The 27,228-nt window shown below is 35.6% G+C and overlaps 5 protein-coding genes across 8 annotated transcripts; 3 read left to right on the top strand and 2 right to left on the bottom strand.

Moving 5' to 3' along the window:
* Positions 1 to 414: 414 nt before the first annotated feature.
* Positions 415 to 1,440, bottom strand: LOC109189684. The gene is made up of 2 exons (XM_019340296.1): positions 876 to 1,440; positions 415 to 716 (listed from the first exon to the last, which is right to left on the bottom strand). The coding sequence occupies exons 1-2, from the start codon at positions 1,438 to 1,440 to the stop codon at positions 415 to 417; spliced, it is 867 nt and encodes a 288-aa protein (XP_019195841.1).
* Positions 1,441 to 7,117: 5,677 nt separating this feature from the next.
* LOC109189787 (glutamate--cysteine ligase, chloroplastic-like) lies at positions 7,118 to 12,751 on the top strand. The gene is made up of 16 exons (XM_019340415.1): positions 7,118 to 7,318; positions 7,791 to 8,104; positions 8,543 to 8,693; positions 8,935 to 9,042; positions 9,233 to 9,325; positions 9,447 to 9,530; positions 10,073 to 10,141; positions 10,264 to 10,334; positions 10,420 to 10,488; positions 10,870 to 10,963; positions 11,039 to 11,128; positions 11,234 to 11,314; positions 11,422 to 11,514; positions 11,583 to 11,663; positions 11,765 to 11,834; positions 12,407 to 12,751. The coding sequence occupies exons 2-16, from the start codon at positions 7,800 to 7,802 to the stop codon at positions 12,493 to 12,495; spliced, it is 1,548 nt and encodes a 515-aa protein (XP_019195960.1). The 5' UTR covers positions 7,118 to 7,318; positions 7,791 to 7,799; the 3' UTR covers positions 12,496 to 12,751.
* Positions 12,752 to 15,020: 2,269 nt separating this feature from the next.
* Positions 15,021 to 19,777, top strand: LOC109189624 (putative pre-16S rRNA nuclease). Of its 3 annotated transcripts, none has more exons than XM_019340238.1 (11): positions 15,021 to 15,450; positions 15,972 to 16,147; positions 16,264 to 16,476; positions 16,621 to 16,757; positions 17,472 to 17,531; positions 18,146 to 18,282; positions 18,386 to 18,443; positions 18,554 to 18,622; positions 18,698 to 18,793; positions 18,997 to 19,086; positions 19,483 to 19,777. In XM_019340238.1, the coding sequence occupies exons 6-11, from the start codon at positions 18,146 to 18,148 to the stop codon at positions 19,588 to 19,590; spliced, it is 558 nt and encodes a 185-aa protein (XP_019195783.1). In that variant the 5' UTR covers positions 15,021 to 15,450; positions 15,972 to 16,147; positions 16,264 to 16,476; positions 16,621 to 16,757; positions 17,472 to 17,531; the 3' UTR covers positions 19,591 to 19,777. The 3 variants fall into 3 exon arrangements, with proteins under 3 accessions (XP_019195783.1, XP_019195782.1, XP_019195784.1); XM_019340237.1 differs by having other exon boundaries at positions 15,972 to 16,178; XM_019340239.1 differs by having other exon boundaries at positions 15,024 to 15,450; positions 15,972 to 16,178; positions 19,492 to 19,777.
* A 1,026-nt stretch (positions 19,778 to 20,803) lies between these two features.
* Positions 20,804 to 24,848, top strand: LOC109189796 (putative ribosome biogenesis GTPase RsgA). Of its 2 annotated transcripts, XM_019340429.1 has the most exons (7): positions 20,804 to 20,958; positions 21,045 to 21,123; positions 21,741 to 22,507; positions 23,252 to 23,476; positions 23,567 to 23,761; positions 23,835 to 24,028; positions 24,424 to 24,848. In XM_019340429.1, the coding sequence occupies exons 3-7, from the start codon at positions 21,806 to 21,808 to the stop codon at positions 24,611 to 24,613; spliced, it is 1,506 nt and encodes a 501-aa protein (XP_019195974.1). In that variant the 5' UTR covers positions 20,804 to 20,958; positions 21,045 to 21,123; positions 21,741 to 21,805; the 3' UTR covers positions 24,614 to 24,848. The 2 variants fall into 2 exon arrangements, with proteins under 2 accessions (XP_019195974.1, XP_019195973.1); XM_019340428.1 differs by lacking the exon at positions 21,045 to 21,123.
* Positions 24,849 to 25,244: 396 nt separating this feature from the next.
* LOC109189683 lies at positions 25,245 to 26,591 on the bottom strand. The gene is made up of 3 exons (XM_019340295.1): positions 26,352 to 26,591; positions 25,895 to 26,278; positions 25,245 to 25,847 (listed from the first exon to the last, which is right to left on the bottom strand). The coding sequence occupies exons 1-3, from the start codon at positions 26,589 to 26,591 to the stop codon at positions 25,245 to 25,247; spliced, it is 1,227 nt and encodes a 408-aa protein (XP_019195840.1).
* Positions 26,592 to 27,228: the final 637 nt, after the last annotated feature.

Genomic DNA, 27,228 nt, shown 5'->3' with positions numbered 1-27,228 from the left:
CACGAGGGGCAGCGGGGCGTTCATCATCGACCATGGCCCATCCGGCGTTATAGTTCTACCATCCATATTAGGTGCTGGATCCGGAGGATTTTCCTTAAAACCATTCATAAAATCTGCCATGTTTGGTACTATCTCTGGTGGATTTTCCTTAAAACTATTCATAGAATCTGTCATATTTGATACTATATCCGGTGGGTTTTCCTTAAAACCGTCCATAGTACCTGCTATCATTGGTGATACAGGGTGAGTGAAAGCATGGTGAACCGTGGAGACAATGATGCCCCTTCCGCGATTAGAGCCTCGGACGACTGTATGTTCATCCTCAGCTGTTGCACGATTAGGAGTACCACCCCTCGCTCCCCGGCCTCTTGCTCTTGCTCTGAAGCCCCGGCGAGGTATTGCCACGGTTTGGTTCTAGGTGATGATGTGCTCCGTCGCTCTCAGTTCAGGACCTCTGAAGTTTTGCTCCGACTGTCTTTGGGGATTGCGATGATTGGTTCTGATTCTAGGTAGGGCCGTGACTGGTTGTTGAAATTCCAGCCCCATGTCCTGTTCGTTCACTTCCTGCATATTTTCATCCAAGCCATTAAGGGTGGAAAACCGCGAATGGTCCCCAAGACCTTCGAATGCTGGGGCGTTATTGGTTGCTGCTTGGCCACCTGCTCCCGCTTCACGAGCACCTGGTTGAACATTGTTCTTGGTTCGACCTCTTCTTTCTTTCTAAGTAACGAGCATCCAAGCCCCAAACCTTTCCTGCGACTTTTGCTTCTCCACCGGTGGGGCTGCCGCCTCCGCGATTTCAACGTTTTGCCCAGAGTTAGCCCCTCCTTCAACTCCTTCCTTGCCACAATACTCTTAGTGATGGCCATATATACCGCATTTGAAACAAATCAGATTTATCCCCTCGTACTCAATGGGCCAATCCATGAAATGCAAAACAAATTTAGACAATAAAGGTTTAGTGATATCAATTTCTACACAGATTCTCGCGAATTTTCCTATGGATGCCAAACTGGTCGTTGTATCGATCTTTACTGGCCGGCCTATTGTTTTCCCTATCTTCTTAAGGAATTCCTCGTCGAAATACTCTATTGGTAGCTCCGGGAACCGAACCCATACTAGCAGCTTCTTGGTCTTGTTCTTGGATGGGATGAAATTGGGCTCCCATTCTTGAACCACCAGATAGTGTCCCAAGATTATCCAGGGTCCCCCAAACTTGGCAGAATCGTAGTCTGCTAGTGATTGGAACTTTGCTATGTAATAATCGTGAGCTAGGGCGAATAATTCGAAGGTGGACTCCGGCTTCCACATGTGCTGAAGCCTTTGCAGGAGATATGAGTAGTCGACTGTCCTTCCCAGTACCCTAATAATGAGGGATCGACGCCATGGACGTCTCAACCATTCCTTCTCCTCTTTAGTAACCTGTATCACCGGAAACATCGACTCTGTGTTTTCTTAATCCATTACGTCATCATCCGAGTCCACTTCTTTGTCCGGAAGGCCTCCGACTTCTCTGCGTGTCCAAGCTTGATTCGGAGTCGCGTCTGGAGTTCTCCATTGTTGCGAATCTGGGGTGGAGGCCCCTGCTGCAACTGGCGTTTCTTGAGAGTTCTCCCTTGCATGCATCGGCAGGGGTGATTCTATTGCTTCGCGGCCTCGTTTCGCTTTCTTGGTGCTTCTTTCCAACAAGTCTTGGTCCTCTGGAGACCGACGGGTCGCCACCGGTGAGGACACGGCCGAGAGCGATTCAGCTTCCGTCTCTATCACATCGAGGCATGCTTAATGGACTAGTTAAATAATATTAACTTAGGATAAAAAAAACTAAAAATAATAATAAAAGTCATTAGGCTTGTGAAATTTCTTTTTTTTTTTTTAATTTTTAAATTAATTTTTAATAATTGAATTGGTAACTTGTTAGCAATCTGTAAAAAAAGTCAATTGAACAAATTTAGCATGTAAGTATGGTTAATTAGCCTTTAATTTAGTTCGTGGTGGAATTGAGCACTTGGCAATAGTAGATGGACCTATTTAACACTTCTTCATTTTTTTTTTTTTTACTTTTTTAAATATTATAGTTTCAAGTGAGCGGCCTTTTGAAAAACAAATTATTTTTCTCCAAAATGTCAAATTTCAAATGCTCCATTTTGCAATATTTGAAGTTTGTTTTGATTAAGTCAAAATGTCAAAAGTAACAAATTCACTAAAATATTGATAAATTTATCATTTACCATTTACCAAATAAGGAGTACCAAACAACTGAAACAAGCTCATAATATAACCACTATTTTGTTTCAAACAAAAAAAAAAAACAAAAAGAAGATAATTTTAGAAGCAGCCATTGATTAGCACCGTTCCTTTTTAGGTGAAATGATGGGTACATGGAATATCAAAATCAAAGGCGTCTAATACAAAAGCCAAAAGAACGGTTAAGTAAACTAATGGATCTCAGCGCCTCTCAGTATTACACTATGCTTATTTTTAAATGATCACTTATCATGTGATTACTTGCGATAAGTCAAGTACAATTTAACCATGAAATTTTTTGATTATCTGATTGTCATATCCTACTTAAAATCAATTGGTGGTAAGTAAATGAACACTAACCATTTAACCACATCTCTCCATAATAAGCCACAACGTCATGTCTCGAATCGAACAAGGGCTAAACTTGACGAACCCAACCATTAGGTCAAAGAAGAATGGACAACTCCACTTAGTTGGTCAATTGATTGGTAAAGTAGTCACAAGATTTTAAATTTGATTTTTAGTTGAAGTAGTTATTTATTTGCTTTCTCGGTTTGAAGCAGTTAACTATGAATAATCTACATTAGTTGACCTCTTTGTGATTTTCTGTCAGATAGAATCACAAGGCAGACTTCTCCTAAAACGCACCTTCGAGTAACGATTGTAGACTTTCTAGTAAGTCAAAGTTCAAATGAGAATAAAGTTGCATTCAACATAGAATGATACAATCCTAGCCAAATTGATTGGAGAGTTAGTTGGACACTTAGAGCATCCTTATCAGTTGAGGTTATTTCTAAGTTATTTGTGGGTCCCAGCATCCACCTCATCCTCTATCATCTCATTCAATTACAAAAAACCCTTCTCCACATCAATTTTGAGTTATTTCTCAGTTTTTTATGCACCCACCATTTAACTCACTATATTTTAATTATTTCTCTTACTTATTGGGACCACAAATATACCATACTTTGCATAAGAAATATTTTTGAAATAACTCCTCCCCACATCAGCTATTAACTTTGAGTGGAGAGAATTCATGTAGAAATAACTCCTAAATAACTACTAGTGTGGATGCTCTTAATTTAGTAACTATGAAGTTTCACATTTGCCAAGATCTTGTGGTCTAATGACACTTGGGTTAGATTCTTATATGAGAGGTTGTGAGTTCAAATCTCAATGGAAGCGTTAGCCCCTGCCCCAATCTAACTTTACATATTATTATACCGCATTTTTTACGGCATTGCTTTCATATGATCCTTTATACCTAAAGCAATTAATTATCATTAATAATATACCAATGTAAACACTACAGTAAATTATTTCCATATACTCCGTACTATATATAGGTTACTTATTTACTATTTGTGTCTCTTTCATTATTGTTTCACTTTATCCTTATGATTAATATATAATTAAAAGAAGTACTATACTAAAATATAAGCAATATAATGACATATTTCATAAGCAGTGACATATTACTTCCCCTCCAATCTTGACTGGACGTCCATTTCTTTTCACTTATTCATGAAGTAGCCCACAAATAAAAGTGTCTTATTTAATTAAGGTCCGTTTGAAAATTCAGAAAATATCTTTTGGAAGTTATTTTTAAAATTTTTTAGTGTTTGACTAATCAAAAGAAAATAAAATCAAAAGAATTTTGATCAATGAAAAAATGTTCAATTTGATGATTCTTTATTTTTTGGTCTCTCTCATCCATCTTCAAGCTAGTATCCCGACACCAACATCACCACCACAATCCCACTAAACAATATGAGTAAAATTTGTTAGATAACCATTAATGAGAATTAAAAATTGTTAAAGTTCGCCTTATTACCCTAGACAACAAAAGACCACAGGGAATTAAACTTGAAATCTTGTGGTTACCAAACTAACTGTCCGACTAATTTGGATGGGTTGTCTCATAACTTATAATAATTGATTACAATGATATATATAGTGTTAAATATTCTTTAAAAAAAATAATGAAGACTCAAACAATGTTAACTACGAGACCCAAATATATCATTGCCAATTTTTAATTCAATGCGTTATGATTCTTTGTTTGCTTTATGTGTAAGCTTTTTTAGTGTTGGATTTGACCACAAAAGCATTAGATGCCAACAGGACCTTTAAGAATAAACACATAATAGGAACTTTCGTTACTTATTTGAGTTTGTAGACGATGAGATTGGTGATGATTCATTCAGTTGGTAAAATAATAACTATTACAATACAAAAGCAAATTATTCTACGAAAACTATTCCTATACAATAGGCTAGCCACAATACTAATTTATTGACTTTATCAAATGTTACAGGAATAATAATAATAACAATAATATGACTAACACTCTCCCTCAAGCACAAGAAGGGTGCATAACCACATTGAGCTTGTCACACAAAGAAACAAACCGCGGGCCGGGTAATGATTTGGTGAAGATATTCGCCAGTTGGTCCTTAGTCGACACAAAGTTAACCACCATGTCTCCGGAAGCGACCTTGTCTCAAACAAAGTAGCCCCGATAATATGACTAACATAGACTTGTAGTAGTGTATGATGCTTTGAGTTTGTATTAGGTATTATGGTGATGATGTCTTCATAATATTCGAAACAAATTTAAAGTATTCTTAAAATTTCTGTCTTATATATGGTACAAGTGGCATTGGTGTCAATAAGTATCATAGACTTTCTCATATATAGAGTATATATGAAGAAGAACATATGAGAAATTGAGAATATATATAGTGATTTTTGTGAGAAATGATAATAAATTTTGTTCAGTCTATCCTAAAACTATCTATAATTCTTGATATATCTATGGGTATTAGTCTAAAATATATAATGCGAGCTTTTCACAAAAGGATGCAATTCCTCGTACTTAGCTTATCCATAAAAGCTTCTGCGTATTTACAAAAAATGCTACCCTGACTTTATTTTAACTCATTTGAGCTTATATACAAAGTAAAACCTTACTTTTTGACCTCCAAAACGACACTATTTTATCTCAAAGTAACGTTAATTTTACCATAAATTATGTGTAAGTTCTACATGTTTATAAAAGTATCACGTGTTTTTAATTTAATATTTTTTTTTTGTTGCGATGGATGAACAAAATTTAATCGCATTTCTAAAAAATTCTTTGTCATGAGATTCGACCCCCCCCCCCCCCTCTGGGTGATATTATATAGTTTGATTTTATTTATTTTGTATTGTGATATTTTTCACCAAATTTGATACGATGGCTGCTTTCATACAGTTGCTTAGAAGTTGCAGTCACTGCTCACTATTAAGCTAAGTTTACGTATTGCAAAGTATAAAGGAACTTGAAAGATAATTATTAAACAAATAAAAATAAAAATTAGAAGTGCAATCACCTATGATCAACACCACCAAGTCAAAATGGAATGCACCAATTCAATTTTAGTCTTTCTCATTCTTGTTTAATCATTTTAATACTTCAAAATTATAAATTACAAAATTACTTTCCGCATGTAATTAAATATGTATGACATTGGTCACTTTGACATTGAAAAATCGTTCAAATATTCCCACAATGCAAGGAGAAACATCATCATGAGAGATCACTAACATGGTTTTCAAGTCGCCCCTCTCTTTCGATTTTTTTTTACCAAATGAAAAAAAAAAAAGTTGAGGGACTAATATTTTCTAAAGAGTATTACTTATTACATAGTATCTTTCTCTCAAATATATAAGACCGCAATAATAGAATATTCGTTTGCCGACATCTCCTTATTTTATTGGTCAAAATATGAAAGAATATCAACTTTACTAGCAATTAATCATTATTCACCACATTAGAAAATAGTTGGTAAGGATTTTGAGCACATATAGTATAATATAACTCATCCTGAATTGTAATTTTTCAGCTGTGTTTTAAAGATATTCCAGCTGTGTTTTAAAGATAATTACACAAACCATCCATTAATTCATATTATATTCATTCATGTTACTACGATTTATTTATTTGTAAACATAATTTATAACACTATTTTATTAAAAAAAAGTTCCAAAAATGAATTTGAAAAAAAATAAAAAAATTTAAACATGTAAAAATTAGAGAAATAAGAAATTGAGGAAAGTAAAAACAAAGGAATAAAGTATTATTACAGTTCAAAAAGTCAATACCCCATCATCGGGATTCGATCTTGTGACATTTTTTCAAAGAGAGTTACAATCCGCAAATATATCATTTGAGTATAAAATGTTTGACATATTATAGAGGTATCATCAACTAACAGGGCGTTTGGTTGGAGGGATTTTAAATTCCCTTCCCACTTAATTCCCACCTAATTCCAAAGACCATTAAATTCCATAATTTGGTTGGAGGAAATTGCAATTCCCCCATTTTCATGGAATTAAAACCACATGCCCCCTTCTGGAATTTTAATTCCTGGGAAAAAAAGATAGTGATTAGTCAAAATTACCCCTTCCTTTTTTAACCTAAAATTAATGTCTAACAACAATAATGGACATTTTTTACTTTATAATACTTATTCCCTTTCAATTCTCATGTATACCAAACATTGAAATTGAAATTCCCAGTAATTCTATTCCTGTCAACCAAATATTGGAATTTAAATTCTCACTTTATTCCCAATAATTCAACTCCCATAAAATTACAATTCCTTTCCCACATAATTCCCCCTTCTAACCAAACGCCTGTAATGGATTTTACACCGAAATATGCACAGCTCATATGACATGTCGCAAAGAGGAGAGGAGACCACGGAAAAGAGCGTGGACAGTGCCGCAGCCTTACTATGCCCAACAGCCCAATGCCCATGTCCATTCGCCATTTATAACATTAAATATTTTTGCCTTTTATGTATTTTTTCCTTTTATATGTAATATTTTACTGCTACAAGAGAGCAAGAAAGACAGGAAATCATTACTAGCCCGCACAATGCAACAGAGACATATACATACACCATTTCTCTATATATATTCCCACTGATATTCCTTCCCCTTCACCCGACTACTACTCCCTCCACACCATTTATCTCTCAATTTCTCGCAGACCCTAGAATTCTTGCTCTCTGCTTGCTCAATCCAGGTCAATTTTTACTTTGTCGTCAATTTGGGGAGAGTCTGTGGATCAAGAATTGATTTTTACCAAAATCCCATCTCTATTATTATGTTTTCTTGAGTGTTCCAATTTTATTTTTTGTGTTTTCTCTTAATTTTTGCTACTCATTTTGATGTATTCCAGAGGTGTGTAATTCAGTGTAGAATTAATGAATTATCTTCCTAATTCCTAAAACTTTGGGTGTGTTGAAAATGAGTTTTGGAAAATGAGTCATATTTTTCGGAAAACATTTTTATTTTCAATGTTTGGTTGCATTTCAGAATTCATTTTTCTGAAAATGAGCAGAATTGTATAATCACTTGGCTGAATACTGAATCTTGAGTTGGATAAAGTGTGAAATACTATTGTGTTTTATGCATTGTGAAGGTTGCTCACTGCAAACTGCCATTTCTGATTTAGTTTGCTAGTAGTATGAAGTGCTTGGTTGATAATTTTGCAGGCAAAAAGCATGGCGTTGATGTCCCAGTCTGGGCCATCATATGGCATGCATTCAGAAGTGGTAAAATGTAAAGGTGTTGTGAACAGTATGGAGATGTTCAAAAGGAATGAAATTGGTTTTGGTTTCTCTTCCTCTTCGCGGAGTTCATCAAAGGGTATGCAAGGGTTGCGTTTGGAATCTAGACGAGGACACGGGGGGTTGACTGTTGCTGCAAGTCCTCCAACGGAGGATGTTGTTACTGCTGCAGAGCCGTTAACGAAAGAAGACCTCGTTGGATATCTTGCTTCTGGATGCAAGACAAAAGAAAAATGGAGGTTCACCTTTTAGCCTTCCTTGGTACTTTCAAATTAAAATCAAATGCTTCTTTGCAAACACCTTACTCCCTCCCATTCACCCGTCTATGAAGGAATGGAAGACACTTTTTGTTGTGATGCTGATTACGTGAACTTATATATGTTTCTTCACCATATTTATGCTTTTAGTTGGTTCTGGAAAGCATCTAAAACTTGGTTTATGCTTTTACACTGCCAAACTGCTTAATTTCCTATGTTTTTATGTTAATACTTGTAATTTGTGCGTGGAAGATTGTGAATTCTGTTAAGCAAGTGCATGGCATGGGATGAGATCACTGATTCACTGGTTTTTCTTTGAGACTAATTCACCAAATCTAGCTTCAAATATGTTTTGCATGAACTCCAAATGACACAAGCTGTCTAGCAACCTGATTCGTTTTGTGAATCTTGGCTATACAGGATAGGTACAGAGCATGAAAAGTTTGGTTTTGAGTTTGAGACTCTGCGGCCTATGAAGTATGAACAAATAGCTGAGTTGCTTAATGGCATTTCTGAGAGATTTGATTGGGATAAAATAATGGAAGGTGACAAAATTATTGGGCTAAAACAGGTATTTTGATTTTTTGGTTTCAAATTTTGAAAAATTCTTCAACATCCACGTTTTAAGTTTGAAACTATAGTCTTTTCACATTACTAACAAGTGGCAAGTTAAATATTTCGGCATGTCAACTTCATTTTTCACTCATCTATCTCTCATATGATTTTCTGGAAATAGCTTAATGAAGTTTATTTATGTTGGTCTTTTATTGTGATTCTGTTAAGAAACTTGATTCAATATTTTCTATTTGCAGGGAAAGCAAAGTATATCGTTGGAGCCTGGTGGTCAATTTGAGCTTAGCGGTGCGCCACTTGAAACTCTGCATCAAACTTGTGCAGAGGTTAATTCACATCTTTACCAGGTATGTGCTACCGCTCTAAATATCAAACCATAGTATATTGCATGTATCCAATTCTTTCTTTTCTCATAAGGTCCTAAAAATGTACAAACAAACACGAACATTCTGGTGTAACCCTCCATTTCTTCATATACTAGAGGTTTTTCACAATATTTTGGTGACACTTGAATATGAATCGTTGTTAATGGGACAGGTAAAGGCTGTTGCAGAGGAGATGGGAATTGGATTTCTGGGAATTGGGTTCCAACCGAAATGGGCGCTAAAAGACATACCGATAATGCCAAAGGTAGAATTTTATGTTTATAATCTATTCAAGCGATATGATCAAGAATGTTTCATTAACTTAAATATATTGCGGAAAATTTTGCTTAGCTGCTGCATTTATTAATAGTGCTCTTTGACTCCAGGGGAGATATGAGATCATGAGAAACTACATGCCCAAAGTTGGCTCACTTGGACATGATATGATGTTTCGAACATGTACTGTTCAGGTACGTATGTAATTCCTCTCTCACGGGTGTCTTATGTGGTGCACACAAACCATTTCATTTCTCGACCTCTTTTTTCTAGCCGCCTAGGGTATCACCATAATCGGTGGTCTAGGCGGCCGACTAGGCCGCTTGGGCGCTGACAGCCTAGGCCTCCTAGGCACCGACTAGGTCCCTTAGTCGGCCAATTAGCTATTGTTCCCTTTTTTTTTAAATGGGTTATTTCACTCAAAACCACGTCGTTTTGTGCGAAATAACCCTCAATTGTTCAAACTCTCGATGTTTTTTAGGTTAATATTTAATATTTTAGTATTAACTATTAAAGTATTAAATAATTTATAATTAAAGTCTTAAAAATTAAAAACTTTTAAACAAATTTAAAAAAAATAAAAAATAAAATAAAAATACACGGGCACCTAGGCGCTAGGCGCCCCCCGAACGCCCGAGGAGCGCCTAACAATTTTTTCAACCATGGTGCATGCATGTGATATTGTATGTATGCGTTTTGGATTGCAAGCATGATCGATATAGCTGTTTTTTTTCAGGTGAATCTGGACTTCAGTTCTGAAGCTGACATGATAAACAAGTTCCGTGCTGGTCTTTCATTGCAGCCTGTGAGAAACTTTGTCCATTCCCGTTTCCATTCGAACTATTTTTATTTTTTATTTTGACAAGTTATTTAGTAGGAAGTTTGTTTGTTCTATACTTGTATAGATCTAACTAGATGATGTAACAGATCGCTACAGCCCTGTTTGCGAATTCACCTTTTACTGAAGGAAAACCTAATGGTTATCTCAGTATGAGAAGGTAAATTGAATGATGTTTCTTGAGCAAGATATGGACTGTACAATAAATATTGTTATTAAATGTCACGTTTTCTTTGTTTCGCCAGCCACATTTGGACCGATACGGATGGAAATCGTACTGGCATGCTTCCCTTCGTCTTTGATGATTCCTTTGGGTAAGCTTGCATTCATTCTGATAAATCGAGCTAGATAGCATAGCATTTATGAATGACTTTATACTGATTGTAAATATACTTTACTAAAAGCGGGAAAAAAAAAACGTTTTTCATCATTTTTGAAGTGTATTATGGATTATTTGTGTTAATTTCTTTTTTAAATTGCACAATCTGAAACACCCCTCCTCCCACCCCCCACAGCACAAAAACTATTTCTTTCTTGGACGAGAGATTGGGGATAAAGTAGATTTGTCCATATTGAAACTACCTTTCCATAAAGTACGCTTGTTATGGGGCTATGAACATTAAGATTTTTTATTATTTTTTTTAATGAGCTTATTAGTGTGTTGGTTTGGTGTTTCTATGTTTTGATGGGCACAGGTTTGAGCAGTATGTAGACTATGCGCTTGACGTCCCTATGTATTTTGTGTATCGAAAAAAGAAGTATATTGATTGTACTGGAATGTCCTTCAGGGTAATCCATTGTTTTTAACCAATCATCCTTTCCTGTTTAATTCTACCTGCTTTACCAACATTAAAGCTTTGGCAGGATTTTATGGCGGGGAAACTGCCTCCTATTCCTGGAGAATATCCCACACTTAATGACTGGGAGAACCATTTGACAACAATATTTCCCGAGGTACAAAATGCGGGGTTTGTTAAATATTTTCCTTAATAATCGTTCGCTCAATTAGGATGTAGGTTTCTATATTATGGCTGAAACTTAGTTACTTACGTTTTTCAGGTGAGACTTAAAAGGTACCTGGAAATGCGAGGGGCCGATGGAGGACCTTGGCGGCGATTATGTGCATTGCCTGCTTTCTGGGTATGTGACATTTTCTTCTAATCATCGTAGGCTTTTGAGATTTATCAACTTGTAGAGAAACCTTTTACCTAAAGACTAAGTTCTTGGTAATGATCTTTGAACCTCAGGTTGGTTTATTGTATGATGATATATCTTTACAAAGTGTTCTGGACATGACAGCAGATTGGACTATGGGAGAACGAGAGATGTTAAGGAATAAGGTAACACGTTTTTTGGAAAAAATAAACATCTTGCAAGACAAACAATTAACGAAAACCTTTGCTGTTAGGTTCCTAAAAGTGGTTTGAATACACCATTTCGAGACGGTTTGCTCAAGCATGTTGCTCAAGATGTTCTGCACTTGGCGAAAGTGAGTAAACAAAGCATGTTGTAGCCAGTCATATCGTTGAGAAGTTGTCACTACAGCGCTTCCTACGAGTTAACTCATCCGTTCGTTCTTCTTACGTGCAGGGAGGTCTGGAAAGAAGAGGCTATAAGGAAACCGGGTTTCTGAATGCAGTAGCTGAAGTCGTCAACACAGGTAACATAGTACTATATAGGTTTAAACCCTAAACCTGACGGCCCCTCACCCCCTGCCCTGGGGATTGTGAGAGGAGAGGTAAATCACGAGATGTGCCTCAGTGACGCAGGGTCTGAATGCTTGCCTCATTGAGGATTCGAACCCGGGCGTTTGTTGGGTTAGTGCACCCACACTCAACCTTTCAACCACTGAGCTATACCCCGGGGTGCCTGGGGGAAACATAGTACTATATAGGTTTAAAACCTAAACTTGAGGGCCCCTGACCCCCTGCCTTGGGGATTGTGAGAGGAGGTAAATCACGAGATGTGCTTCAGTGACGTAGGTTCTGAATGCTTGCCCGTGTTTGTTGGGTCAGTGCACCCACACTCAACCTTTCAACCACCGAGCTATATCCCGGGGGAAACCCTGGGGGAAACATAGTACTATATGTGTTCACGCATGTTTGTCTTAAATCTATTTCAACTATGCTTGGTCTTTGAAGTATTTAGCCGTGTACGAGAAACCTCCTTAGCGTGTTAACTTAGTAGAGAAACATTTATCGACTGAACATTATATTTGTATATGCGTTATAGGCGTGACGCCAGCCGAGAAGCTCCTGGAATTGTACCATGGGAAATGGGGGCAAAATGTTGATCCTGTATTTGAGGAGCTGCTTTACTGAGGCTAAACAAGAAAGAAGCTGTGTTTTGGGGTTTTGTTTTTGTGGTGTAATCATTCTTCAAAACACTTTAGGGCAACTTGTGTTTAGAATAAAGGTTTGCATACAGAGATGTATTTTGGTCCAATCTTTGTTGGATATTTATATAGTAGATGGGTGCTTCAGGTTTCAAGCATGCAACCCAAAACTTTAATTCATACTTTGGGTGTTAAAATATCATTTTAAGTTTCGTAGGAATATATTAAAATTGTTGATCAGACGAGCATGGCGACGTCGTATTTTAGTACGAGAATCATATTCTATCTACTCCATCATTCTTGTTGGGGCTTATTTGTGCATATATTTTGAGGCATAGATTACTTGTCATATATCCATATTTTAATAATAATAATTTTAGGGGGTGTATTCAATCATGACTTTTGTAGAGTTTTAAAGACTTTTAAAATGATAGATTTTAATAAATTTTGATTGACTTTCATAGAGTCGTTCAAAACTTTTTAAAACTTTATAAGACTATAAAAGTCTATATAAAAAGCATTCATAGACTTTTATCAACTTTTTATTTTAAAACGTTTACAAAAGTCGTTGAAATTCTAAATTGAATACATCCTTACAAACTTTTAATGATTTTGATTCTTATCATTTATATAATTTTCTTACAAAACATTTATAATATATCATAAAATTTTCTTATTATATAGTTCTTCACCCACATTAACATTATTATTTATCTACATAGTATGTAGGTTGAGACTTATATGTTAATTACTTATATATATTATTAATAAACATAAAAAAAAATTATTTCATTAGAAATTCATAACAATATTGAATAATAAAATTTATAATAAAAGAATTGATCAAATAAAATATTTAAAAATATAATTACAAGTTGCATAAAATAAAAAAAATAAAAATTTAATATTTGTAATATATATATATATATATATATATATATATATATATATATATATATATATATATATATATATATATATATATATATATATATACACTTGATATATTGATAGGCATCACGCAAAGAACTATTATTTGCAATAAGAGACTCCGAACAACAAGAAGGTGCTACTATTTGCAACCCCAAATTATTGTTACGAACAGTAGTTCGCTATTCGTAGTAACTTGTTAAAAATAGGAAAAATATATATTACGAGTATAAACATAAAAAGAATAAAAATCAAAATATATAAGTATTTATATGAATATTATGAAACATATACTAAAACTTGATGATGAAAAATTTGCTTTGTTCATGTATTTAGGGAGATTAGAGAAAGTTAGGGATAAAAAATTTATTGAAAAAATAAAAATCAATATAAACAAGTAATAATGAAGTAAAAATAATATTATTTCGAATTTTTAGATTAAGATTGTAAAGTTTACGAGAGAAAAAAAAATTGGTAGAGTTTTAGGTATGAGGAAAATATGGGATAATGGAGAAAAAATTAATTTTATTAAATTTAGATAGGTTTATAAAGTTTAAATAGAGAGAAAAATAGAGTTTAAGTAGAGAGAGAAAACATTCAAAGTTGTTAGAAAGAAAATTTTGAAATCTTGGGGTTGATGGTTGGATTTGAACTATTTATATTTGAGAAGGAAAAGTTTACAAAAGTCTTAAAATTAAAAAGTCTACAAAAGTTCATAACTTTTTGAATACCATATGACTTTTAAAGACTCTATAAAAGTCTTAATCGAATACCACACAACTTTTAAAGACTCTTTAAAAATCTTGATTGAATACCGCCTGAATTTTAAAGACTCTCTAAAAGTTTGAATTGAATACCCCCAAACTTTTAAAGTTCATAAAAGTCTTTAAAACTCTATGAAAGTCAGGATTGAATACACCCCCTTAGTCCATTTGTTGTACATTCAAAAAGATCTATTAGACCCTTCTTTTTCAATTAAACAAAAAAAGACACGTAATTGATAACTTTAGTGATATTTGGTAAAGAAAAAAGCCTTTATTCCCTCTGTCTTATTTTATTTGTCTACTCATTATTTATTGATTAAATTAACTTTTTTCTCTTTATTTATTTTTATTAATATTTTTTTTATAATTTTTAAATTTAATTTTTTTTTTTATGTTTAATAGTGATTTTTAATGTAATTTCTAAATATATGAATTTTACATATTAATTCTAAATTTTTTGAACACAATTCTAAATTTAATATTATAAAAAATTAAATTATAAATAGCATCCGTCAAACTTCTTTCAACACATAAAATGGGACGGATGGAGTAATATTGTTTGATTTATTGGCCAATATTTCACTACTACAAAAATGAGTATATAACTATAACTTTACACTACACCCCTTAATGATGGTGTAGTGGAAAGTTCAAACAAATAAAAATTCACTACACTTTTAAAATAAAGGTGTAGTGGAAAGTATTTTCGAAATTAAAAAAAAAAAGAAAAAGAAAATCTTTCCGCATCACCAGCCTGAAGAGGGTGTTGCGAAGAATTTATTATTATTTTATTAAAGAATTTTCGCGGCACCTCTTAGAAAATGGGTGTAGCGAAAAATAAACCCAAAATTAATACCCTACCCGCCCCAGACTTAGCATTTTTCTCCATTCATTTCGCCCTAGACTTTCTTCCGCCATCTGCTATTTCTTCCCGGAAATCTACAGTCCGACAGCCATTTCGCCGGCTTCTTCGCCGTTGACGACAGCCGTTCCGCCGCCCTTCATCTGCAGACGACGACTACCGACCTTCCTCTCGCCAACAGACGACGACGACCTTCCTCATTTTCGAGACCAGAACAGACAGACGACGACAGCCCTTCCCGCCGCCGCTCTTCCTTCGCCGACGAAGACAGCCGACAGCCATCGCCTCAGCCTCAGCCACACTCGCCGGCGCCTTTCCTTCGTCGGAGATGCCTCACTCGCCATCGCCACCGACCACTCCGTAGCCGCCGATTCCCAAAACAACGGTAAGTTTATTTTTTTATATTTTATATTAATTTATTTCAAGTTTTTTTGTTAATTGATTTCAAATATTATTGTTATTGTGATATTAGTATCTTATTGACTATCTTATTGTGATTTTAGTAGTTAAGATTGATTAGTGTTGATTATAAACTAGGTCTTAGGGCTTGTTCAGTAATGTGGAAAAGAAAAAAATGGAAACATGTTAGTGTTGATTAGTAGCTAAGGCAGATAGCTGGAACAGTGAACACCCATTTATAAACTGATTGTCATTTCACATCAACTCTAGTATCTAGAACAGTGAACACCCATATATTATACCTTGTAGGATTGTTTTATCTTCGCACTGAATGTAGTTTGTTTTAGCTTTCCAGGTCAAGTTTTGAATTGTAGATGAGTGATTGTCTGAAAATGCTTTGTTCGCATCGAAAGCATGTTCTCTTATCCTGCTTAAGGTCAACTGATTTATGTTCTGAAACTGTTGAGCAAAAACTGGTATTGAGATGATTTACCTGTATCTTGGCAGGGCAACCTGGACTTGCTTCTCAATATTTTCACACTCAAGCTGGGGTTTGCAGCCATGGTTCACAGAAACTCTTTTATTCATCTGTATTCTGTAAACTATTCCTACTAGCTTAAGCTTGGTTCGATTGCTAGATGCCTTGAAATCTCACACTTGCAGGGACTGAAATCTCACACTTGGTATGAAGTAAAGATATCTTATCCTGCTTCTGTATGTATATCTTAATCCTGTCCTCTGTTTGTCAATGTTTACTTCAATGTATCAAAACTAAATTGTTCTGTTTAATGAATAACAGATACCAGCTACTTTTTCTTTACAACTCAAGAAAGATAGTTCAGGGTTGGAGCTAAATAGGGAAAGAAAATTACTGAATACTGAGGAACCATGGAGAACTAACTGTAGCTACATTGTATTGTTGGGGGACAATGAAGAACTATTGGTAACAACCTTGTATAGTCTAAGGATTCAAGTTATAGCTGAGGCAACAAGTTATCGCTGAGCTGTTGAGGTATATCCATTTTTGAACTCAAATTCTCCATTTTTCTGCAGTGATATAGTTAGTGGAAGAAATTGTTGTGTCAAGTTTTGTGCTGGGGAAACTGTTTTGATTGTAATTGGACACATACAAAATTCAAAGTGTTTGTCACCGCAGTTCACTATTAGGTGAAGAGGAGGAAGGGGGCTATGAAGAGAAGGAGTGTGAGCAGGAAGAAACACATGAGCCTTAAATGGAGTAGTTGGAATATTTGGAACTAGGGCGAAAGCTGAAAGAAATATTTCGGGATAGAGGTACATAAATTTAGAGATAATTCAAGAGCCTAAGTATATTGTGTTGATTGTTATAAGTATATTGTGTTGATAATTATACATATATTCTGTTGATTGTTAATTGTTGTATTAGTTTGTAAATTATTGTGTTGGTTTGTTGGTTTGTTGTATTAGTTTGAAAATTATTGTGTTGGTTTGTTGTATTAGTTTGTAAATTATTGTGTTGGTTTGTTGGTTTTTAGAAATTTCTGTACATGATATTATTTTTTGGTTTTAAAAAATTAAATACAAAAATAAAAAAACACACAAATTTTTGCAGAATATATTTAATTATTTTTTTAAAATTCCGTGACACCCTCTCTAGGGTGTTGCAGAATTTTGATTTTTTTTTTTTAAGTAATACTTTCTGCTACACCCTTAACGAAGAGGGTGTAGCGGAAAGGCTTGATTTTTTATTAAAAAATGACTTTCCGATACACCCTCCACGAAGAGGGTGTAGCGGAAAGTCAATATTTAAAGAAAAAAAAATTAATATCTTTGGCTTTCCGTTATACCCGCTACGGGTGTAGCGGAAAGCTAACACTTTCAGCGACACTGGATTTCGCTACACCTGTATAGGTGTAGCGAAAACACTTTTAGAGGTGTAGCTGATGTGATTTTTTTGTACTAGTGTTTGTTGTCTGCTTTACTGTCACCTAAATCGGGTATTTAGTCAATTGTTGTTTTTCTTACTAGGACTAGGAGAGCACAGCAGCGGCTTGGAGGATCTCACAATCTCACTCTGGTTTCTTTGAAGTAAGAACACGAAATCCTATGAATGTTAACCAAATGAATGTCAAGTATAGGATATCACTATTGTAAAAGCTTTTGTTGAAGCAAGAGAATGTTTTTGTTCCTCATGTGTTTGTGAAAATGTCTGAATGAATATGTGTTTCATGCCCACGACCTTTGGGTTCATCAAATTTCTGAGCTTTGGATTCATCAAATTTCTGAGCTTTGATTTCTCTTCAGTCGGCGACGGAGACGAGAATAATGCTGGGCACTTGTATTTTAGCTAAATTGTTATTTTTTATTTTATTATTATTTTTTTTATATTCCAGCTAAATTGTTTGTTTTTTTTTATATTCCATTGATTTTTGTGATTTTTTTTTTTTTTTTTTTTTTTTTGGATTTTATCATTTTCTTACTCATTTTCTGGAAAATGAACCAAACACCCAAAGACAGTTTTTTGTTATGTAGCCAAACACCGGAAAAGAAAATGTTTCCCGAAAAATGACTCATTCTAGAAGTCATTTTTCTGCTTTCCAAACGGACCCTTAATTGAAAATAAACCAGTTTCTAGTTCATTAGTTATCGTTTAATGGATATATTATCTGTGAATAAATATTGTGATATGTATCAATGTTTAGATGAAGTACATGAAGCCATTAAACTTGTTCCAAGAATTGGTAAAGTCACGGGGTCGTTTGCTTGGTTTGGATGTCGGCAATAAGTATGTTGGTTTAGCTGTCTCAGATGTAGAAAATAAATTAGCATCACCTCTGAGGTAATATAACTTGTACAAAACTATTAACTATAATGTCCCTTTTCAGCATTTATAGTTAGAGTTAAGTTTTATTCATATGATTTTGTTGATATTGTGTTTGTAGTGTGCTGATTCGCAAAAAATCCAATATTGACTTGATGGCCACTGATTTCCAGTCTCTTGTAAGGCTTTCTTTCTTAAATTGTATGTACTCTTCCTGGTTTACTTTGTTTTCTTTAAGGATTAAGATTGTTTGGTCATTCAAATCATTTGCCATTTTGATTATGTACAGATCTCTGAGCTTTCCTTGAAGGGATTCATTTTTGGCTACCCTTTTGATCGACAACGAAACAATCCAGATGTAGGTTTTAGTTGTATTTTTTTTTTTTTTTTTTTGGTATCGAAATTTTGATACATCTTCTCTTTGGTTTGCTAGGCTGTGCAAGTTAAACTTCTGATTGATGATCTTTGTGAAACTGGAAAACTTGTTGACGTAAAATACACGTTTTGGGATGAAAGCTTCTCATCCAAGGTTTGCTCTTTATATTCTTTAGGCGATAATTTGCCTTTGAATCCCAGTAATTGCCTTTAAACTTAGGCCTATATATCTTATTCAATGAATCATAAGTAATATATTATATATCTCCAAAAGAAAAAACTCTTCAGTGAGGCTTTGACAACCTATATAGAACTTGCTATGATTCCAAGTTATCATTTTCTTTTTTGTCTCTGCAGAGTGTGGAAATGTTACTGAAGCCTTTAAATTTGCATCCGGTTCAGTCAAAGACAATAGTGGACAAATTTGCTGCGGTTGAAATACTCCAGGTAACAACAACATTGAACAGAAATCTCTAGGTGATCTGATGTACAGTTTGGTAAATAGTTGGGTTAGCTGATTGGGTTAGTGGGTTTCACTAGTTGATAACGTTAGCTGATTGTAGAAAAGTGTTTGGTAAATTAGTTGTTAGCTGATAGCTGGTTACATGCAAAATTACTTTCTCAAAAAACTGATCGTTTTGAGCAGGTTAGGTTTTTGAATTTTAGCATTTTAGAGCAATAAGTTGTTACAAAAAAACTAATTAATCAAACACTCATTGATTGTTTAACCAAGTCAAATAGCTAATAATGGTCAAATAAGTTAAAATTGAATGTTAAGCTAATTATGTTACCAAACAGGGCGAGTGACTTTAACGTTGCACTTTGATACAATAATCTGTTTGGTTGTGGCAGGGGTACTTGGATTATGTCAACAGAAATGACAAGATGAAGTTATCAGCTAGAAGTGAAGAGCCAGCTGATGAAGATGGAATTAAACCTTCAGTTGCCTGAATGTATTTCATTTAGCCTGTAGATTCATTGATTGCAGCATAGAATTGAATGAAGAAAGAATTCATGTTATTCATTTATCCAAGCAAAAGGGGAAACAAAAGAATTAAATATTAGAATTGTGTTTTCATTCTAACTTGATTCTAAGGAAAGTGAAGCCATATATATATAAGCTCTCGAGTTATTATTATTTTATTTTATTTTAAAAGTCAAATCAATACAGATATACAATATTAATAAATGAGGTTCTGAATGTGAGCATATATCCATTAATGTGTATCCAACTATCAGCTTAGGTTTTTAGTTGAGATGGAGCACATGCTTTAATTTGGTATCAGAGCCGGACCAAAGGTCATGGGTTCGAATTTTAACGTCAAGCGACAACGGTTGTTTACCGGTCTACGTGTTGGTTGGTCTACGTGTTGGTTGGAATCCACCGTACACATATATCCATTAATGTGTGTATCCAACTATTAGTTTAGGCTTTTAGTTGAGATGGAGCACATACATATAGGGGAGTCAAGCGACAACGGTTGTTTACCGGTCTACGTGTTGGTTGGAATCCACCGTACACATATATCCATTAATGTGTGTATCCAACTATTAGCTTAGGCTTTTAGTTGAGATGGAGCACATACATATAGGGGAGTCGTATCTCAAATAATACAACAGATCGGGTGCTAATTGTTTTTGTCAAGACATGAGCAAGTTGATTTGCCGTTCTTCAATCATTAAGAACAATATAACCTTGTAGCCTGCTCTCTACCACCGCTGCTGACTGCCAAGCCCTCAATTCCCTTGTAGCCTTCACAACAACTACACCCGGCGTTGGGAGAAACCACTCTGAAATTGTTTAAAAAGGGTCTAATTGCACAAATTTTTGACAGCATTAACTAAGAAAGTGCGAACAAAATTACAATTTAATTATCCCCAAAGTTGTTGTAGATATGAAAATTTTGACAACATTAGTTGATTAAAATATGAATGAAATTGCACAAATTTTTTTCAACTAAGTTAATTTTATTTTTAATTTTAGATTTATAGATGACAGTCTATTTTTAATCTATTTATCTGATAATTCAGAATAATAATGTTCTTGATAAAAAAAGACATGTGGACTAACACCTATTTATTTTGGATAAAAAAATGAATTAACTCTTACTAAAAGTATCGGTTAGACAAAAAGAAATGAAGGAAAATAAAAAATAAAAGGACACAATTCTAGTAATTTCCGGTAAAGAAGTTAAAAGCTACACTCCCTATCTTCTCCGGTCATCTATGCTGCACAATACACCGGCCGTCTCTCGCCCTCTTCTCACGGTTACTTCAAGTCTCACCATCGCCGTTCAGAGTGTTTAGCGGAAGAACCAGGTCAGTGTTTTTTATTATTATTATTATTATTATTATTATTATTATTATTATTATTTTTTATTTCTTTTCTTGTGAGTTGGTCGAAGGGCTACTGGTTGAGTTGATTCTGTGTCATGGTTACTGCTGTTTACGTACCAAGAATGGATGGATGGATTTGTGGCTTGGGTAATTGGAATTTTTCCTGTAAATGAGTACATTCTTTTTTTATTTTTATTTTTTTGGGGTGAGCTACATGGAATAGCTGCAATTGATAAGGTGCTTATCTGGTGTTGCACTGTAATGCCTACCAAGTGTTTGATGTAATGTCCCTGATGCAGTCTAGCCTGGTTTACTCTGGTTCTGTTTTGGGAGATTGATATTCTTTGATTTATTGGCCAATTCTTGTTTTCACTGCTTCATTGTTTGGCCATTGTTGTACACAACACTTTTGCTTTTGGTTCTACCAAACTATAACGAGTCAAAACTCTAAGGGGGTTCTAATCTTTTATTCTTCCTCCTTCGAGGAGAGCAGACAAAATCTTATGTACTATATTTGTTTCTTCCATCCTTAATATTCAGTAAATGTAAGTATAGTATAAATACGGATTATTCAATTGAAGAATTTTGATTAATATATGGTTAAGTTAGTTTGATGATTTATTTTTGAGCTAGGCGTTTGAAATTTAGACGCGCATGTAATTTGTATTTGTTAACTACTAGTAATGCTTGATTGGGTAGTGGAGAGCAGAGCTAGTTTACTCATTGGGTTTTTATCTCACTCTTATTTTACCATGTGTTTTCAGATTAGTAAGTGGATTTGGGGAAATAAAAGGGAGCATAACAAGTTTGTCTTCTATTACCTCAATTAATGAAAATCGCTTCAATGTCTCTTCTCCGGCAACGTGTGGTGCCGCTTCTATTTTCAACTTTCAGTGCCTCGGCCTCGCGGCACACCTACTTATCTTCCCCATTTGCCATTGTCTTGGCAGCTCGCCACAACCACCAAGGCTCTAAGAATGTTCCTAAGAAACTACAACAGCCAAATAAGCACCTCCTCAAGGCTCGCGAGACTATCAAGCAATTCTCGCCTCTTGCTCCGGTTCTCTCCAGCGAAGATAAAACAAATCTCTCTCAGGACCAAGCAGTGGGAATGGTTGCTGCTTCACAGGCTAATTTCATGCGCGTTATAGTGCAATCATTGCCTTCGGAAGTTTATAGTGGTTCTGGACTGGTAGAACGTTCCACTGATGCTCCGGGAGTTGGAGTGGAACTACTATGTGTGGTGAAGGCGGTGTTAAAGAAGATCAAGAGGAGAGTGTTGGTTGGGGATAAGGTTTTAGTAGGTTCGATTGATTGGGTGGACAGACGGGGAATGATAGAAAATGTGTTTGAGAGGAAGGGCGAGATTTTGGACCCTCCTGTGGCGAACGTGGATCATTTGCTAGTGTTGTTTTCAATGGAGCAACCAAAACTTGAGCCCTTTTCTCTCACTAGGTTCCTTATTGAGGCTGAGTCAACTGGAATTCCTTTTACTCTTGCATTGAACAAGTGTGAACTTGTTCCTGAAGAGGTCTGCATCTTCTTGATTATTATACTTATTTTCGTTCTTTAAATATTTATGATCAGAGTACTATTAGACATTGGTTTTCTTTGAAATACTTATAATGACTTTGATAAGAGTTTCTTATCTTTCAAACTATCAAACCCCTAAAAGAAATATGAAATGTGAATTGTGTGTTGTTACTGCTATGGAAATGATTTTGGAGTGTGCAATGGATCTCTTGATGACTCATTAGCTGTGCATGTAACTTTTTATATTCTGGGAATATGAATATATGATTACATTGCCATGTATTCAGGAGAATTTTCTAGTTCTATGTTAATAGCTGACTTTTGTGCATTTCCTGCACCATACCTGTCCTGTCTTGTGGATTCTAACCCATCTCTTTGGTTGTATAATCACCTATATGTTGCTTTAATAATATACAAGCTGTTGCTGTAGCTTTAACAAACACAGCACTATACTTGGCTGCCAATTTCTCATTTACGTTTTGTGTCTGACATGATTTATCATTTAGAGTTCTCTTTATGTGATAAACTTTGGTAGAGAATTCTCTAATAAAATCTCCACTGCTTTTAATGTAGTGAGCTTTTCAAATCCCATAATGTACCCATGTTGGGTTCTAGGTCTCAGGGTTGAGATCCTTGGTTTCCTTTTTATTTTTTTTTTTATTTTTTTTTTATTTTTAAATTTATTTCACATTAATTTCCGAATCTATATTGGTAACTCTATTAGGCTCTATTACTTTTGCAGACATTGGTTGAGTGGAAATCTAGGCTTCGTAAATGGGGTTATGAACCTATCTTTTGCAGTGTGGAATCAAAGCGTGGAATTGATACTTTGCTGTTCATTATGAGAGAACAGACCTCAGTAATCGTTGGCCCTAGTGGTGTTGGAAAATCTAGTCTCATTAATGCTATGAGATTCAATAAGCGTGGTGCTGTTGGTGTTGTCGAAGGAGATAACTGTTCAAACCTAGTAAACTTTTCCTCTTCTACTGTTGGTGTTGTAATTCCATTGTTATGTTTCTAAGCCTCTAACATCTTGTTTTCTGGATCATCTTATCAGATTCTGGATAGCAAATGGTTTGAAGAACAACGTGTTGGTGAAGTGTCTACAAGAAGTGGAAGAGGGAAACACACCACTAGGAACGTTTCTTTACTTCCACTATCTGAAGGAGGGTATCTCGCAGATACTCCGGGATTCTGCCATCCTAGTTTGATGAAAGTGACAAAGCAATCTCTTGCAGAACATTTTCCTGAGGTTGGTTTTCGAGGATTAACCTTTATTTCTCATTTTACATAACCAAATAGTTGAAGCATTATTGTCTCATCAGATCCAAAAAATGCTTAAAGAAAAAGAACCAGCAAAGTGTTCTTTCAGCAACTGCTTACATCTTGGTGAACCGGGGTGCCTTGTTGGAGGAGACTGGGAAAGATACCCGTACTACCTTCAGTTGCTTGATGAAATCAAAATCAGAGAGGAGTTTCAGCTTAGGGTACTGGGGACTAAACGAGAAAGTGATGTGAGGTATGCTTCTTATCTAGCTAAAAGAAAAGAAATTGATTCTTCCCTGTTAGGATCAAACGCTTACCGCTACGCCGAAAGCTATAGCTCGTAGCGAAGGCACAACTTTATTTTCGAGAGGCAGGGTCCTGGACTTGGCCCTTCTACCCTTCAGGCCTCTGTGACTTGACTCTGATACCAACTTGTTAGGATCAGGTGCTTACCACGACGCCAAAAGATATAGCTCGTAGCAACGGGGCAACTTCATTTCGTTATACCGCCATACATTTTCAAGAGGCAGGATGCTGGACTTGGCCTTTCAGGCCTCTGCACAACAATCCCCTAGCCACCGGGTGCTAAACTTGGCCCGGCCTCTTACTACCTTTTTTGTTTTCCTATTTCGTGTTTTGTTGTTTCAGGTATAAAGTAGGAGACAAAGGCGTTATACAAGCTGAACCGCGCTTAGAACCAAAGAAGCACAGGAGACAATCTCGTAAGATGCTGAACCAATCAGTCTTAGATGAGTTGGATGAACTTGATGATGATGATGAAGACATACTGGATGATGACAACCCAGTATTGAGAGCAATGAAGCAAGAAAACTTGTAGGATGAAATTCGATCATATGGTTGGGATTTCTATGGACGACAGCAAATCAACCATTGTTAATATGGCTAGAGTGTAAAGAGAGGTAAATGTAAATTCTGCTTCGAGCTGAATAGTTAAGGTGAGTTGAAGCTATGATGATCTTTTTGGTTGGTTATGGCTTCAGCTGTGTACATAGCATGGATATTAACCAATAAATGAGCTTTGTACTGTTAATGCATACACACATCTCACACAATATTTGTTTTTGCAATTACTTTTATACAAGTTTTTGTAATAATTTTATGCTTTTAATAGGCATCGTATATGCGTAAATTATTTTGAAAAAAAAAAAAAAGAAGAAAAGGGTACACATGTTGCACATGAGTAAATAATTGGAAATGTTAATTTTTTTAGAAAGAAGGTTTAATTCATTAAATCATTGTCATGAAAGCTTACAAGGAAAGATGGAGGTGTATCAAACTACTCTCCATAACCTGACATAGAAAAGGCCTCCCGTGCAACTGAATGGGCGACGCAATTCGCAAATCGCTTAATAAAACAGAACTCAATATCACCTATTGTGGATGCTAGCTCTTTAATATCATCAATTATTAATCCAAACAAAGAATTAAAAGATAAAGAACGTAAAACATTAAAAACAACTTGGGAATCCATTCTTTAACGCCTCCCGGATGCATATGGCTTCAGCTTCTTTGACCGCATAGTTCCCCGATAAACACATATTCTTTGCAGCAAAAAACCTGCCTTCATCATCTCTCAATACCCAGTCCAAGCCCATTTCGTGCGTCTCATCTCGGATAGCAGCATATGTGTTAAACTTAAGCATTCCTCGCTTTGGCTTGACCCAGTGTGACACGTTGGTAGGCATCAACCGTGTTACACCTGCTGGAGGAGTGGAGTTTGCATGCTGCCAATTTTCCAGAAACGTTAGGAACCTGCGAAGCATATGATTAAGATCAAAACAAACCCCCTTCCAAACATAATCATTCCTTGACATCCAAATCCCCAAACACGCCATCACAAATTTCTCCACTAAATCCACCCCCAAGGTATTCAGACATGTAAAGAACCATGTACTCACATCATCAATACCGGTCGGCAGCTGCACTCCAAGTTTATTCCATATCTTCATAGCCTCAGAGCAATGAACAAACATGTGAACAGCAGACTCGTCCACCCTTCTGCACATATGACACACAAGTGAGCAAGCCACACGCTTTGAGTTTAGAGCCTCCTAGTAGGAAGATAGTGCGAGACCAATTGCCAACAGAAGGACTTCACCTTCGGTGGAATGAACAGATTCCAAATTTTAGTCCATGGCCGAGGATCATGAGCAACCAACGTGAGCTGCTTGTAAGCTGATTTAGCTGTGTAAGCACCTCTTTGATCCCAAAACCAATACCAACCATCCCGGGGCTTCCGCTTGCTAATAGGAATGTTTAAAATCATGTTGGAATCACGCTCATTAAAAACATCCCGAACACAATCAACATCCCACCCCGTACCTTGTGTATTCATTAAGCATGAAATAGTGGCTTCAGAAACACTGCCATGCAAAGCAGATTGGACGTAAGGGTTCTCCTCCACCGGCAGCCAATGGTCAGTTCCAATTTTTGTTTCTCGCCCATCACCTATATAACGTCTACTGCCTCTTTTTACCAATTCCTAGACAACCATCATACCCTTCCAAATAAAGGAGGGATTGATACCAACCTTTGCTTCGAAGAACGATTTTTACCAATTCCTGGACAGGAGGCACATCTGGTTGGCTACCAGAAGATGAATCAGAAGAAGATTGTTGCACATTGACATAGTAGGTTGCTGCATAGTCACCAAACAATTCTAACATGGCAGCTTGGACATTCTCTAAATACTTCTTCCCATTATCTTTACCATACAGTTCCTCAAACTGGTATGACATATATTCCAACTTATCTCTTGGGTCCAAGATATTGGCAAAGAAGATCAACGGATTCATTTTTTCAGGATCTCCCCAATACTTTTCAAATTTAGTTTTCATTTGGGATTACATAACCTAAGAAAACAATGAATTAAATACAAACAACCAAACACAAATTCATAAATAATAAGATTAACCACTCAAAGTCTGAAAATGATAAAATCAGAAAATTACATGTGTAGAACTACCAGCAACAATCATGCTACTCAAATCAGATATCTCACTGAAGAAACTGTTAGAGGTGACATATAGAGAACCAGAGATTCTCACTGTCATCTCATAAAACCCTTTCAACAGAACTACCAAGCATTCAACAGATGTCCAGTCAAGAAAAGAAGGGACAGAATCACCCAGATCAGCAGCAAATGAGGGCTCATTCAATGAATATGCATCAAACACAGTCTTGTATTGTATGACAGTGCTAAGCATCATGTAGGTGCTGCTCCATCTTGTTGGAACATCTAGCTGTAAAGAACATTTTGCTTCCACCCAAGCAGTTCTGCAAGCTCTCTGAATTTTTTGAGCCTTGCAGGTGAGTTCCTCATCCATCTAACAGAATCCCTCACCTTCTTAACAGAACTATCTGCAAATTTTAACCCATCCTGGACCACCAAGTTTAAAATGTGGGCTATGCACCTCATGTGAATGTACTTAC

This window comes from Ipomoea nil, unplaced genomic scaffold (genome assembly GCF_001879475.1).
Source record: "Ipomoea nil cultivar Tokyo-kokei standard unplaced genomic scaffold, Asagao_1.1 scaffold1562, whole genome shotgun sequence".
Classification (NCBI taxonomy): Eukaryota; Viridiplantae; Streptophyta; class Magnoliopsida; order Solanales; family Convolvulaceae; genus Ipomoea; species Ipomoea nil.
This window is presented reverse-complemented; position numbering and strand designations above follow the sequence as displayed.